Consider the following 15,952-nt stretch of genomic DNA (forward strand, 5'->3'; position numbering starts at 1 on the left):
AAAATCAAGATTTTTTTTTTAACAGATGGTGGTACCCACAGACCAGCACCAACCGATGTTCGGTGACGTCATCATGATGTCACCAGAAGGTTGCTACCGGTTTGGGTAAACCAGTCTGAACTGGGAGGAACACACCCCTGCTTAGGAAACAGACTCAATGAATAAATGCATAACATCCATTCCTTAACAAAAGTATCTAACAGCCAGAACTATACTGAAAAGTCTAAAGTGTCTAAAATGGAAAGATAAGGAACAATATTTATCTAAAACCATCTGATTTCTATGTATAAAGGATAAATACAATCTAATTTTTAATATCAAAAATTATGTTTATGTTTTCACATACACTTTTTTCACTACAGTGAAAACTCAGTTTAGTAAAACTGTATGCATTGAACTTTGCATGCAATTCTTTGCCCCAATCCATTTATGTAATTATATAAATTATACACAAATTATATAATTGCACAAATTATATAAATTGATGCAAATAATTTAATATAACATAATATGTGGCATTTATTAAATGCTATCATTATACCACTCAAATTATTATCATTATGTGATTCTGTATGTAACAGAATCCTATTCCTCCAATTAGTCTATTAGATTGTATAGCAGCTTGTACCAAATTAAGGAAATAAAAATGATGTTATGATTATACAATATAATAAGATACAATATCTTTAACTCATTTTAACTTTTTTTATTCATTGAAATAATTCATAAACTTGTATGTCATCAATTCTATTCATCCCATGATGGCTTAAAGTATTAAAATCATTCATGATTCATATAACACAATAATAATAAAACATCCACAATAAATGTAAAACATTATATAAGCAGTCCTCAACTTATGACCATAATTGAGCCCCAAATTTATACAGCTAAGTGGGACATTAATTAAGTGAGTTTTGACTATTTAACTATTTTTCTTGCTATAGTTGTTAAATGAAGCATGGCAGTTATTAAGTTACTTAACATGGTTGTTAAGTGAATCTGATTTCCCTGTTGAATTTGCTTGTCACAAGATGGTGATCACATCATCCAGGGACACTACAAATGTCATACATATGAGTCAGTTGCCAAGTGTCTGAATATGACCATAGGGATGCTGCAATGGTCATTAAGTGTGAAAACAATCCTAAGTCATTTTTTTCAGAGCCATTGTAAATTCAGTGATTAAATGAACTGCTGTAGTATTCTGAGGAAATTATTATTATTTTATTATTATTATTTATTGGATTTGTATGCTGTCCCTCTCCGCAGACTCGGTTTAGATTAAAACATCCACACTAACCAGTAAAGTTTGGCTCTGATTTATTATTTATTTTATTTTATTTGTCAACAAGTGCAAGGAAAAAAGGGCAAATGAAAAAATGGCACAAATAAATGGATAAAAAGAAGCAAAAGTAAGCCATAAACATACAAAATGAGTCCATGCAAATGGGTACAGTAGGACAGGGATTGTAGGCATGCTGGTGCACTTACAGGAGGGCTTTGTGATGGTGATGGGCATGGGTAAATATAGCTGCAGATGGTGGAAAGTCATTCTTGAAGAAGGAAACTCCAGTTTTATACCAGTACTGATTTGGACCTCCTGTGATCAACCCCAGGAACTGGTTGCCAAATTTTAGTTGGCTCTGGCTTTCAACTGCTGCAGCTTAATGCCAGGTTGACCTACATTAAAACTCACCTCATCTATCATTTGAAAGTGGATGAGATAGCTGACCTGGTTTGCATCATGAATGTGGCATCAACCACAAAGGGCAGGGATAGGTGTGTGGCTGTTCTTTACTCATGAGTTTATGATGGGCCTCCAGGGGCCCTGTCCCAGATATCACCAGTCAAGAAACCTCTTTGTGAGGCTGGGCCTTTGGGATCAGTGGGGATTGTTGCTGATGTACCTCTTCCCTGTAGTGTAACTGCATCCTTGCCCATGCTCCTGGATGCTGTATCTGAGTTCGCCAGACTCAACCTGCCATCTCTGGGCCTGGGATCTCAGTCAGACAGGTGTTCATGAACACCACAGTAGCCATGAACCTGGTCCAACTTATTCATGGCCCAACTCACACAAAGATCACACATAAGATCTGGTGTTTAGCTTGGGGCAGTGACATCATGATCTGGATTTGGGGGATGTTAACATCAGTCACCGGACATGGAAAGATCATTCCTGTTGGCCCTAGAGCACTCTCTAACACCACAGAGAACCTCCTCAGATGCTGCAATAGTCCTTTGGTCTCATGGATCTCTTAGTAGTTTCCAGTCCGATTGATCATGGTACCCTCCAGGTCTTTTGATAGTTTTTCCAATAGGTGAAGCTTTGCAATGATATTCTACAAACTGACACTGCTTCAAACTGAGGCATAGATTCTAGTTCCAAACATAAAACATATTTTCCTACCCGTTTGAATGATGGTGCCCAATTCATACAACAGCAGTTGATTGTTCCCTGCTGCATCCGTCCATTTCTCTAAATGGCTGTTCAGGTCATACACAATTCTTTCCATATCAGGATTTTGGTACTATTGGAAATAAGAATACATTTCAAAATATTGTATGAATAAATAATTATGTGATATTTATGAAAAAATAAGTTATTTTGTAAATGAAAAGTTCCACTTAGAAAACAATGAATGCTTAGACCAGTGATGGTGAACCTTTTTTCCCTTGGGTGCCAAAAGAGCGTGTGCGGCACTATCATGCATGTGTGAGTGCCCACACTCATAATTAAATGCATGGGGAGGGCAAAAACCAGCTTCCCCCATCCCCCAGAGGCCTTCTGGTGGGCCCAATGTGCCCAGGCTCTAAATGCTTCCCTGGAGCCAGGGGAGGGTAAAAACGCCATCCCTCATCCCCCTGGAGGCTCTCTGGAAGCCAAAAACACCCTCCCAGAGCTTCTGTGTGAGCCAAAAATCAGCTGGCTGGAACACATATGCACATTGGAGCTGAACTAGGGGAACAGCTCGTGTGCCAGCAGATATGGCTCCGCATGCCACCTGTGGCACCCATGCCATAGGTTCACCATCACTGGCTTAGATAAAAGAGAAAGGTGAATCACAGGAGCCTATTTTTCTAGACAGTTTATCAGTATCAATTTCCTATGGACTAGATCCAGGTTAATTTTTTTTCCGTAGTGAAATCAACTGTACAAGTTCATCATAGCTGAATGTGCTGCAAATTGTTCCAGATTCAGTTCTCAGCATTAGAGGGCAAAGCAATGCAATACAATTTTCTAACAAGATTATACCAATTGGAGTAAACAACGCTGTACTGAACTCACTAAAATGTTCGTTTGATTTCTGTATTTCTAAAAAACATATAACTATTATATTTTGGAAATGCTGATAAGTTAAAGTAATGATTCCTATATTCTGTAGAAAATAAAAAGAAACTGATAATCACGAATGAAAACAAATATATGTGTCCCCAGACAATGTTGCAGAATCCAATCTGGGTCGGTTACTGGGACCAGAGGTTTTGTCTTCCAAGCTTTCAGATTTGTGCTGAAGCCTACTGCTGGCTAAAGAGAAGTTCCCTGAAGATGGCCTCCAGCACAAGTCCAAACATTTGGAAGAAAAACCTCTGGTCCCGGTGACCGACCAGGATTGGATCCTGAAACTAATATGTTAGATACATCATCTCTATCCAACAAATTGGATAGAGATGATGCCACATGTCATGTGCAGTACTAAAAAAATCTGCACATGCACAAGAAGCAAAAAACAAGATGGCAGCACTTACGATGCCACCAAGAGAACCTGCTCGGAGGTGTGGCAGGTCTGGGTCGCTGCCGGTACCAGCGTGTCAGGATGAGGGTAATTAAAGTCCGTTTGAACCTTAAATCATCCCGGAGGTGATGGATTGAGAGAGAGAACATTTGTTTTCAAATCAAGGTTTCTTTTTTATTATAAAAGTAGAAAATTAAATATGTCATGAGAGACAAATGAAAAATACATCTTCACATTATGGCTGCTAACACAGGACTGACTATAGCAAAATGGAGAATAGGATAAAGACGGATGTGAGCTATAATGACGTGGCAGGATTTTACATCATAGTAGGAAGAGCTAATAAAACACATACACACAGTTAATTATTTAATTACTGAATGTCTCTGAATGTCTCTGGGGCTGTCAATATTCAGCGTGACATAGTGACCCAGGCCAAGTTACTAATGGCTCTATAGAACTGGTCTGAACCAGTAGGAACTCACCTCTGGAAAAAACCACAAGGGACCTGTTTGTCTATTTTCTATTCTGCTATTGTTCTGCACATTAAAAATTAAGAGATGAATATCCCAGAGCCACTCCTTTTGGGACTACAATTGTTTCCAGGAACTTTGGGAAGTTTTGTGTCCTTAGATATTGAAAGAGATTGTGTAATGAGTAATTTCCAAGCCTGGGTAAATTACTCAAAATTGGGTAAAAGTGTTTTTTGTTTGGGAATGATATACAAACCATTATCAAGTATAACAGAGACATTTAAATTGACTTAAAGATTTCCACATGTACAGGCAACTAGTCACTTAATGAGAACTGAAGCTTAATACTATAGTACTTACCCTGCTGATATTCTTAGGAGCTGAAACATCTGTTGGGAAAGGAAGAAAATAAATGGATAGTCTTAATACATTTGAAATTGTTTCAGAGAATAGGAAAAGAACCAGTTTCTATTAAAAAAAAATCAAAGTTGCGCAATTATTCTGACACTTTCTTCTCATATTTAACAAAAATTGACACAGAAGATTTTCAGCTCTTATTTTAATTGCACATGTTCCTTTACATTGTAACATTAACTAAAGAATAAAAGTCTATTCAATTAATTGGTAAATCTAATTTATTATGCAGCGTACTCCTTCACATGTGTCAAGTAGCTGTCAAATCCTTAAAACATATCCAATCTGAACCAGTTTAACATGACTAAAGATACTTAAAACTACTGTAACTGCATATCCTACTGAGTTGTTCTGTTAGAATTCTGATTTTAAAAAACCATCAGCATTTCTTTTGGTGAGAAGAGATTGTAGTTTACCAATAGTGTTTAAAAGTTAGTTTTCATAAGTAGTTTAATTTAATTTAATTTAAGTGTTGATCATAATTAGTTCACATGTTATATGATGACTATAAGAAGCAGAGGCAGAAGCATATGAACAACTCAACAGTTGCAGTGCTTCATCACCCAACTCTACTAGACAAATAATCACATACTGATAGATATGAAATTTTCATTCCTGTTTGTCTCAGGTTGTGGTGCTATCTGTTTGTATGTCCACTAGACTACAGACAAAACCATATAAAAACTGAAAACAGAAGTTGCATTTGTATTACAACGTACACTAAAGATGTATTTTCATAAATTCACGCTTCTCTCTTTTGGTCTCTCTTTTTAACCATATTGGAATGAATCACTTAATCCAGACCATGACAATAGAATCAATAAGATCCAATGAAATAAAATGCAGTCCATATAACGAGAAATTGATACTAAGTCATTCTTCTATTTGGGATCATAATGTTTAATATATTCTGGAAAGATATGCACTTTCTTTCAGAACTAGAACTTTTAGTTTACGAATGCTTTGTGGTTATTTTTAGCTATATTTTCATGACTTTTATTTGGTGATAAAGAACATTTTAATTGATTTTAACTAGGAAACTTTGATTAATCTAGAACCCAGTCTCCGAAAGGAGTTGGGCGCCTTATAAATTTAATAAATTAAATTAAATTAAATTGCAGAAATCCTGCCTTCAGAACTGTACGTTGCAACTTTCAACTTAAATTAATGCAATGTGCTGTAAATGAACTGCCTATGAAGGAACATTGGTCTTACCTGATACGTTTCTTCTCGTAGGCTTGAGATATTATCTAGGAATCAGTCATTCAAAGCTGAAAACCCTCCCCCTCTGTTGCTAGGGTTTCCAGCTTTCGACAAAGAATGAAGTAAGACTCCATGTGCCATGATCCAATGTCACCCACCCACAAAGGTCCTGACCAGATAAGTCTTAGGGCAGGGCTGGGTGATATCTCAACCCTACAAGGAAACATATCAGATAATACTAACATTCCTTCTCCATAGTGGGTTGAGATATCATCCAGGAATGGGACATACCAAATCTGGCTGTCCACCAGGTGGGCTAGGTCAGGGCCTGAGAGACATCCTCTGTATACACCCTTTGCATACAAATGAAGCCTCCACCAAAGCAAACATATCCAACTTATAGTGGCGATGCAGTAGCAGCCCTGCACACCTCTTCAAGCGATGCTTGTGTAGCCCAGGCCACTGTAGTTGCCGCACTACGGGTGGAATGAGCTATCACTCTGACTGTCCTGGGAAGGTGATCACAGAGGTGATATGCTCCTGAAAGCATGGCCCGTAACCATCTGCCTACCATCAACAAAGAGAACTTGAAGCCCAATGTGCTTGGCTGAAGGGAGACAAAAAGTGCCTCCATCTTTCTAAGTTCAGCAATATGCTTGACATAAGTCCAGAGGGCCCTTCGAACATCCAGTGTATACCACCTCCGCTCAAGTGGGTGAACCAGCCTGGAGCAAAAATTAGGCAGCACTAGCTCCTGTACTCAGTGAAACCATACACTGATTTTAGGCACGAATGAAGGGTCCAGGCATAGCACCACCTGGGTAAAAAAATGCAAAGGTCAGTTCTTATTGACAGTGCTGCCAATTCTGATATGCACCTGGAGGGTGTGACTGACACCGTAACCACAAATTTGTATGTTAAATGGTGCAGGGTTGCCAAAAGCAATGGCTCATGCGGGCTACCGGTCAAAGAGTTAAAGACTTTAGTAAGGTCCCAGATGGGATACCAGTGGGGTGGGGATATAATAGTCATTCCCTTGATGAAACGCCTAATGATCCGATATTGTGCCAAGGACTCCAGGGAGCCACAATTAAGTACTGATGACAGGGCCACCACCTGCCTCTGGATAGTGTTGGGCGAAAGTCCTTCATCCAGGCCAATTTTTCAATCCATCTTTTCAGTCCCACTGACTGTTTTATAGCTCTAGTTTAGACTAATTCTGATCCTTTTGAAAACATCAAATTTCATGATTTCATTTGGATTCAATATAGCAGAATATTCAGATGAAAGGAAGCTTTAACATCACAAATCACCTTCCTCTTTTCCAAGTTCAGCAATCACGAATGCAGCTACATTAACATCACAAAGTGAATATTAATTGTAAATCTTGAATAGCATTTATACTTTTATTTGAACCGTAGTAATTTCTAACAACATTCTAAGAATATAGAGTATAAAATAATCAACCTATCAGCTCATATTTCTCTTTAAGTAAGAAATCCAGACTTGACATATTTGGGACTTCTGTAAATATTAAAATATTTGAATGAATTATACAAGATAATTTTCTTCTGGATATTGGTAGGAAAAGTCACATTCATACCATAAACTCACCACTTATGTAAGGAGTTTTTAGACTTTCAATTAATCACTATGATCGGCACTATGTCTAATATAAACAAAAGATTTTTTTGTTTTGCTTTTCAAGCATATATCTGTAACAAAGGATTAAAAACTGGATTATATATTCCAGGAAATAACACAGCTTTTTGCATAAATGTACTATGAATTCTCATAATAATATTTCATAATGTTTACTACATCTAGAATAAAAAGTACCAAGAATGTGAAAAACTAAGGAGTTCATGGGTTGTAATTAGTGTTGGGCAAACCCAACGAAGCTCGGGTTCGGCGAACTCACCCGAACTTGGCGGCGGAGTTCGGGTAAGTTTGCCGAACCCGAACCCAAACACTTCTCCATGACGTCAAAGCCCTGCCTCCGGAATCCCATCGTGGGATTTCCCACCTCCTTTTGCTTGCAGTGTCGCTGCGGCGTCCTTTTCTGTAGAGAAAAAAATTTCCCTGCCTCGGGAATGGCGCTGCAAGCAAAAAGAGGTGGGGAATCCCACGATGGGATTCTGGGGGCGGAGCTTTGACATCACGAAGACTTCTTCCTGCCCGGCCAAAATGGGGAGTTGAGGAGGAAATAAAGCCACGTGCCAGGAAGGAGTCTCCGTGACGTCAAAGCCCCGCCCCGGAATCCTATCGTGAGATTCCCCGCCTCCTTTTGCACCTCCCTCCCAGCCTACCGACCAGCCGACAGCTCCCCGATGTTTGCCCTCCTCCGCCGCCACCGGCACCCGGTTCCTCCTCCTCTTCTCCACAGATGACGGCCGGGCAGCGGGGCTTCACGATGTTCAGCACGAACGCCGAACTCAAACCCAAACTTCTAAAAAAGTTTGTGTATGGAATTCCGAACACCACAAAGTTCAGTACAAACCCAAACTGTGCAAATTCGGTTTGCCCAACACTAGTTGTAATGTAATATTGTACTGAATGTTTTGTGTTTTCCTATTTCAGGCAGACTGCAAATGCAAAACTCCACACTGTGTATGCATTACAGATAATGTTGTCATGCTGTTGAGACTGGTGGCCAACTCCATAAGTTATGTTGCTTTCTTTGTATTTTGCGTTTTATAGGAAAACTGCCAAATGAAAATATGTGCAGTGTTCTTGTGCATTAGAAAAAAGTTTATGATATGTAAAATGAAAAGTGTGCTTTTTTCCTACAAACCCAAAAAATACATTGTGACTTGGAGGCTTGCCCATATCATGCTTAATTGAAATGGGGTACACCAAACCAGAAACCCAGTTCCTGAATTTTTCTGTAGCATTTTCTGTCTCACTCTCTTAGTCTCACTCTCCACTGTTCCATTTCATTGGCCTTATGTAAAATCTACACAGAGATCAAAATGTTGCAGATACAACATGGTAAAACAGATTGGTTCCATCTCAGTAAAGAAGTGACACAAACCATATAATATATGCAAGAGACAAGGCACAATATATATTGTGGAAAACTGGACTAAAAGAAAATGAGCAAGATCTTACCATTTAGCATCAATAATCTGTACTATATTGATGGCATTATTGCATTCTTATAATTAAACATGCAAATAAAAATGATTGTAGCCAAGGAGCACAGTAAAAACATGGGACCAATGACTATGAAGATGCTAAAGTGGTAAGATGCTTCTGCTTCTTAGGATTCCAGCAATCAAGCTATATGGCAAAGATTAGTACTCGATAGAATATTTATGAAGACCTTGGAAAGATTTTCCATTGCTTGTGACATGTCTATACTTACAAAATCAGAATTGTACAATTTTGTATACAATTATTTGTGATTTTTCATGGAAGCAAAAATTGGGTTTGCAAAATGAATAGGCTGAATTACAGTGCCAAAAGATGCATTATTGGAAGACCAAGCTGGAGAGGGATCATTCTGAAAAAAAAAATCTATGCAATCACTAAAAGTTGATATCAACGATGGTATTTATAATCAGTCAGATTTATAATCAGTCAGATTCAGCTTTGATCTGAAATACATGATAATATCAATTCCCAAAACATTTAAGATTTTCTTAATCTCTTTTTTAACTCTTTGTCTGGGAATTAATATTTTAGCTGCTACTGATAAATTAATAATAATAATAATAATAATAATAATAATAATAATAATAATTTATTAGATTTGTATGCCGCCCCTCTCCGAAGACTCTTGCCTTTCATCTTCTTTAAGTGAAGAGTATATGATAATATTAGGAATGTTAGATTGCACTAACCGTTGCTAAAATTCTTTCCTCAAAATGTGATATTATGCTATTCACACATCTTCTTTTCTAACCCACGAATGGCTTTACTTCATCCCATGCCATGTGGTGCTGAAAAATCCAGGAAGGGGGAGCCAAAAACAAGATGGTGCCAGAAATTTGGCTTCTGCACATGCTCAGAAGAAAAAAAATTCAAAGAATTTTTAAAAAAAGATGGTGGTGCACACGGACTGCCAATGACTGAACCGGATCTGTGATGTCATCATGACATCACCAGTGAATTGCTACCAGTTTGGGCAAACCGGGAGAAACCAGGATGAACCCACCTATATATAGGGGTAACCTATATATTATACTGGATCAAATTTTTCTCTAATTAACAAAATTCAGAAATTGGTAGTGGGAAAAGACACAGGAATATTGGCAAAACTTGGTAGATCAAAGATAACTGCTCAATATACATCTCTGGAATAATGATAAAAGATTTTAAGAACAGCCTTGTTGGCTCACATCAAAATTCATATTAGTACAGAGTTTTATTTCTCACAAATAGCCCATAGAAGGCTGTGAGATGTTCACCAACAGGGTGAGGAAATACCACTTTCCCATGATTATTCTTTTGCAACTTCTTTATAAATACTTTATGCTGTTCCAAGCCTGAAGATAGCAATGAATTTTCAAGATTGAATATTCCCCAAAAGCTGGTTCTGGGGAATAAAGCATGACTTTGTCCAGTATCTTTAGTGACCATCACCCCCCGTATAAAAAGCTAAAAATTGGAGTGATTAAAATTAGTTTTACAATACTCTTCAATTTAGTCTTTCAAAGACAATTATCAAATTATCCAAATGAGATAGAAGAGATTATAACATGGTTAAAATGTGAGCATGGTGGCACAGAACTCTGAGCAAAGAAAAAAAATGAATTTATCTGTAGGGCCACTATAATGCTAAGACTTACCTAGCTGTATTTTGATCAAGACGGGTATTTTCAGACAGCACCTAACTGAAAAGTTTCTTAGTGCAACATTTACCAGTATTGTATAGCTCCAATAGGTTAATTCAGGGGAATCAAACTCAAGGCTTGGGGGCTGGGGCTGGCCTGCAGGGCCTCCCTAGAAACAGTGAAAGACACGTCTGCAGTGCCTTTGCCAGCAAAAATGGAGTTGGGAGGGTCACATGCTTCATTTTCACTGGCAGAGGGTTGCAGGGAGGTCATCCTTGTTAAAAACAAAGCCCACAAGGGTCAAGGGTCCGCCCAGCTCCATTTTCACTGGGAGGAGGCCAGCCCAGCCCAAAATGAAACTTGGGAGCCCGTTTTCAGTGGCAGAGCACTCGGGCCACCACTGACACAAATAATGTCAAGTTCACCATGCCTACCCTGGCCACACCCACCCCACACCCCAAGGTCAAACACAACCCTGATGCGGCCCTCAGTGAAATCAAATTTGACACCCCCAGGTTAGTTGATTCTGAATCTTATTAGGCAGTTTGTGTACACAGACATTGCAATCAGCCTGGATCAATCCATTACAGGATAAAAATCACTTCATTCAGTGACATTTCATTCAGGTTGCAGTCTGTGACAGCTCATGCTGGTTTCAGTCTGAAATCTACCACCCTTGGTCCAGGGTGCATTGGTAAAGAGCTGTGATGATGCAGTGGTTAGAATGCAGTATTGCAGGCTAATTCTGCCAACTATGAGCAGTTCAATCTTCACCAGCCCAAGGTTGACTCGGCCGCCTATCCTTCTGACATCAGTACAATGAGGGCCCAGACTGATTGGGTCAATATGCTGACTCTGTAAACCACTTAGAGAGGGCTATAAAGCATTATGAAGTGGTATATAAGTAAAAGTGCTATTGCTAAATGGATGAGTTTGGACTTGTTTTTTGTCACCCAACCAGCTACTATACCTAAGAAATAGAACTGACAGCATTCCAGCTTTTAGAGTAGGATCTTTAACCTTTACATCACATTGGCTCTTGTAAGCACAGGTAGTCCTTGCCTTATGACACAATCGGGACTGGAATTTCCATCGTTAGGCAAGATGGTTGTTAAGTGAATCACATCCAGTTTTACGGCTTTATTTTCCATGGTTGTTAAGTGAAGCACATGGTCATTGAATAGATCCAGCTTAACTCATTGAGTTTGCTTACCAGAAACCATCTAGGAAAGTAGTTGGCGATCACAAGACCTCAGGATGCTGCAACTGCCATAGGTACCCGTCTGTACACTTTTATCATGTGACCAGCAGGTGCTGTGATGGTTATAAGTGTGTTATAATTCACTTTTTTCAATGTTGTTGTAACTTCGAATGGTCCCCAAATGAATGGTTGTAAGTCGAGGACTACTGTATACATACAGCTATGTTTATATGAATGAACATATAGCATATGAGAATTTTATGTACACACACATGCTGACACATAATTCTGTGTACGTATTACACATAACACAATTATGCATTGTAGAATGAAATTAGGCTTCAGGGGCTAGGATAACACTGATGGGAGTTTCAAATTACTGAGAACTGGTGCTTCACAGGCCAGCTGAGCGCTAAGGATTTGGCTCAGTAACATAAGAACAAATTGTTACAATCTCTGTGTCTGTTTTCACTCTAATGTAAAAAAAAGAAGAAATTGGAATAATTTCAAACTGAAAGCAAACTGTTGTTTCTTTTTTGTTTGCCCTGTGAGCTTTGTGTGTCTATATGCCCGCACGCACATACATTTTTTACCTATAAATATTCAGCTTTTCTTTTTATTGTTGTTGTTTTTGCAAACGGCCCAAACAAAACCTGCAAACCTGAATTATAAACCAGCAATTGAAGAACGATTAAAATAGACCCCTGTGAATTTTCTATTTGCACCATTAACCTATCATAAAACACATATTGTTTTATGGGATTTCTTTCTCGTTTCCTTGCTCTTTAAGTACAGTACTCTGAAAACAAATAGATTTTTACTGAACTCTGTAGTGCAATCCTTAACATCTGTAGTGAAGTCAAGACTGAATAGTTCCCTCTCATTTCAGAACAGCTGAGGACAGAAACAAAAGAAATCCACCCCTTGGGAAATGTCTGCTAACGTCAGTAAGGGTAAGGGGATTATTAGCAGTAGAAATGATATGTTACCACATGGGAGACAGCAGTGATCCAACATGGAGCAGATTTACGTCAAGGGAACTTTTCATTCTCTCTGAAGGAACCCTAACTGGTAACTACAACATGCATACATTTGTACTAAAGTCATATTTTATTTATTGTACCCTAGGGACTAAAAGCATTGCACCAAAAAGAAAAAGAAAATCTCGAGTATGCTCGAGACAAATGTGAATATAAGAAAACTTACAAAAACATGTTTCTTTCTCTTTTCTAGGAATCTGTTGGTAATTACATTCTTTCTTCTAATAAAGGTTTGTGCTATGTAGAAAACAGTGGAAAACTCAGAAGACTGCAAGTCATCCAGGGCCCTATAAAAATTCACAGTGAGGCAGGCTGTCGGCATGATAAATGCCTTGTCTGGAAGTACCTAAAATCTCCTGCTACTCAAACCACACAACATAAACCACTTTTCACACAGTCTTAAAAAAAAATGAATGCATGGACGAGTAATTCATTTTGCCTGCTGCATATTTTCACCAACTTGCACTGTCTGTAAGACTGTTTGCACTGTCTATGATATATGAACAGGCTCAGAGTTTATGATGAAAACACTACAAAAAGTAATACTGCCATAGAGTGGGCTACGGTTATTGAAAGCCTGTTTAGCAAGTCCAGCAATACTGTCACCCAAATGTAAATCAGGAAATGCATCTCCAACTTCCAACATCATAAGCTATGTTAGGTAGGACTAGTATGAGTTACAATTTAGCTACTTTCAGAGGGACATTCATTACTTATATTTGCCCTAAAAGGTATGTGGTTTGCAATTTCTTTCACCAGCTGTTGCACCACAACCATGCATGCTATGAAAATCTCCAGATTAAAATATTTTGAAGATCACCATAAGATGAAATTTCACAGGACTCAACAATCTTAAGTAAATTGCATGTGAAACTGTGCCGAAAGCTGGATGGACACATAGAGGATATTTATGGGCTACATCTATTCTCTGACTATAGTCTTGCATACCTATAGAAAAGGGGCGTTGGTCTTACCTGATATGCCTCTTCTCATAGGGTGGAGCTAGCATTCAGGATGGATTGTCCTCGTCCATTCAGAATGAGGACCGAGTCTGTCAATTTTGATAGGTTCCACCTTGCCAGTAATCCCAGATTTGACGAATCCAAAGAAACAGATTCGACGTGGCTGCTCCCAGAATCCAGACACTAATATTCAGATCACTGACAAAGTCACTTCCACTAAAACATCAACTCACTCACAAAGGCACATGATGCACAGTTCAGAGATGGATCAGCCTTGGGTAGAGCTGAAAGGTTTAGGTTTAGGTTTATTGGATTTATATGCCGCCCCTCTCCGCAAACTCGGGGCGGCTCACAACAATAATAAAAAACAGTACAGTACACAATACCAAATCCAATGCCCACCCATCCAGATTCCAATTGAAATTAATAATCTCATAAAAAAACAGTATATATAAAAAACAGGCACACAGTCAATCAATCAACAAAACAACATGGGCAAGGGGGAGGTGTTTTAGTTCCCCCATGCCTGACGGCAAAGGTGGGTCTTAAGGAGTTTACGAAAGGCAGGGAGGGTGGGGGCAATCCTAATCTCAGGGGGGAGCTGGTTCCAGAGGGTCGGGGCCCCCACAGAGAAGGCTCTTCCCCTGGGTCCCGCCAGACGACATTGTTTAGTCGACGGGACCCGGAGAAGGCCAACTCTGTGGGACCTAACCGGTCGCTGGGATTCGTGCGGCAGGAGGCGGTCCCGAAGATATTCTGGTCCGGTGCCATGAAGGGCTTTATAGGTCATAACCAACACTTTGAATTGTGACCGGAAACTGATCGGCAGCCAATGCAGACTGCGGAGTGTTGGAGTGATATGGGCATACTTGGAGAAGCCCATAATTGCTCTCGCAGCTGCATTCTGCACGATCTGAAGTTTCCGAACACTTTTCAAAGGTAGCCCCATGTAGAGAGCGTTACAGTAGTCGAGCCTCGAGGTGATGAGGGCATGAGTGACTGTGAGCAATGACTCCCGGTCCAAATAGGGCCGCAACTGGCGCACCAGGCGAACCTGGGCAAACGCCCCCCTCGCCACAGCTGAAAGGTGTTTTTCTAATGTGAGCTGTGGATCGAGGAGGACGCCCAAGTTGCGGACCCTCTCTGAGGGGGTCAATAATTCCCCCCCCAGGGTAATGGACGGACAGATAGAATTGTCCTTGGGAGGCAAGACCCACAGCCACTCCGTCTTGTCTGGGTTGAGTTTGAGTTTGTTGACACCCATCCAGGCCCCAACAGCCTCCAGGCACCGGCACATCACTTCCACTGCTTCGTTGACTGGACATGGGGTGGAGATGTACAACTGGGTATCATCGGCATATTGATGATACCTCATCCCATGCCCTTGGATGATCTCACCCAGCGGTTTCATGTAGATATTAAATAGCAGGGGGGAGAGGACCGACCCCTGAGGCACCCCACAAGGGAGAAACCTCGGGGTCGACCTCTGACCCCCCACTAACACCGACTGCGACCGACCGGAGAGGTAGGAGGAGAACCACTGAAGAACAGTGCCTCCCACTCCCAACCCCTCCAGCCGGCGCAGAAGGATACCATGGTCGATGGTATCGAAAGCCGCTGAGAGGTCAAGGAGCACCAGGACAGAGGACAAGCCCCTGTCCCGGGCCCGCCAGAGATCATCCATCAACGCGACCAAAGCAGTTTCCGTGCTGTAGCCGGGCCTGAATCCAGACTGCTGAGGACCTAGATAATCGGCTTCATCCAAGGACCGCTGGAGTTGAAGTGCCACCACCTTCTCGACAACCTTCCCCATGAAGGGAAGGTTGGAGACTGGACGGTAATTATTAAGCACGGCTGGGTCCAGGGAAGGCTTCTTGAGGAGGGGGCGCACAACCGCCTCCTTATAAAGTGGCGTAAAGGACCCCCTCCCCAAGGAGGCGTTGACAATCTCCTGGACCCAGCTCCGTGTCACCCCTCGACTGGCCGAAACCAGCCAAGAGGGACACGGATCCAGTAAACAGGTGGCGGAACTCACAGCTCCAATGGCCTTGTCCACTTCATCAGGTGTCACCAAGTCAAACTCCCCCCAGACAGATGGACAAAGACGTTTAGCCCCAGTCACCTCGACTGACTCATTGTCAGTC

General features: G+C 40.4%; 1 protein-coding gene across 3 annotated transcripts in view; it reads right to left on the minus strand.

Moving 5' to 3' along the window:
• Positions 1-15,952, minus strand: part of PDE10A (phosphodiesterase 10A) — a 331,061-nt gene that overhangs the window by 69,761 nt on the left and 245,348 nt on the right. For all 3 annotated transcript variants that reach the window (XM_070733856.1, XM_070733857.1, XM_070733855.1), the window contains exons 3-4: positions 4,571-4,599; positions 2,411-2,531 (exon numbers count right to left, since the gene is read on the minus strand). In XM_070733856.1, the coding sequence (XP_070589957.1) occupies positions 2,411-2,516 (106 nt within the window). In that variant the 5' untranslated portion in view covers positions 2,517-2,531; positions 4,571-4,599. The remainder of the gene's footprint in view (positions 1-2,410; positions 2,532-4,570; positions 4,600-15,952) is intronic.

Source organism: Erythrolamprus reginae, chromosome 1, assembly GCF_031021105.1.
Source record: "Erythrolamprus reginae isolate rEryReg1 chromosome 1, rEryReg1.hap1, whole genome shotgun sequence".
Lineage (NCBI taxonomy): Eukaryota > Metazoa > Chordata > Lepidosauria > Squamata > Dipsadidae > Erythrolamprus > Erythrolamprus reginae.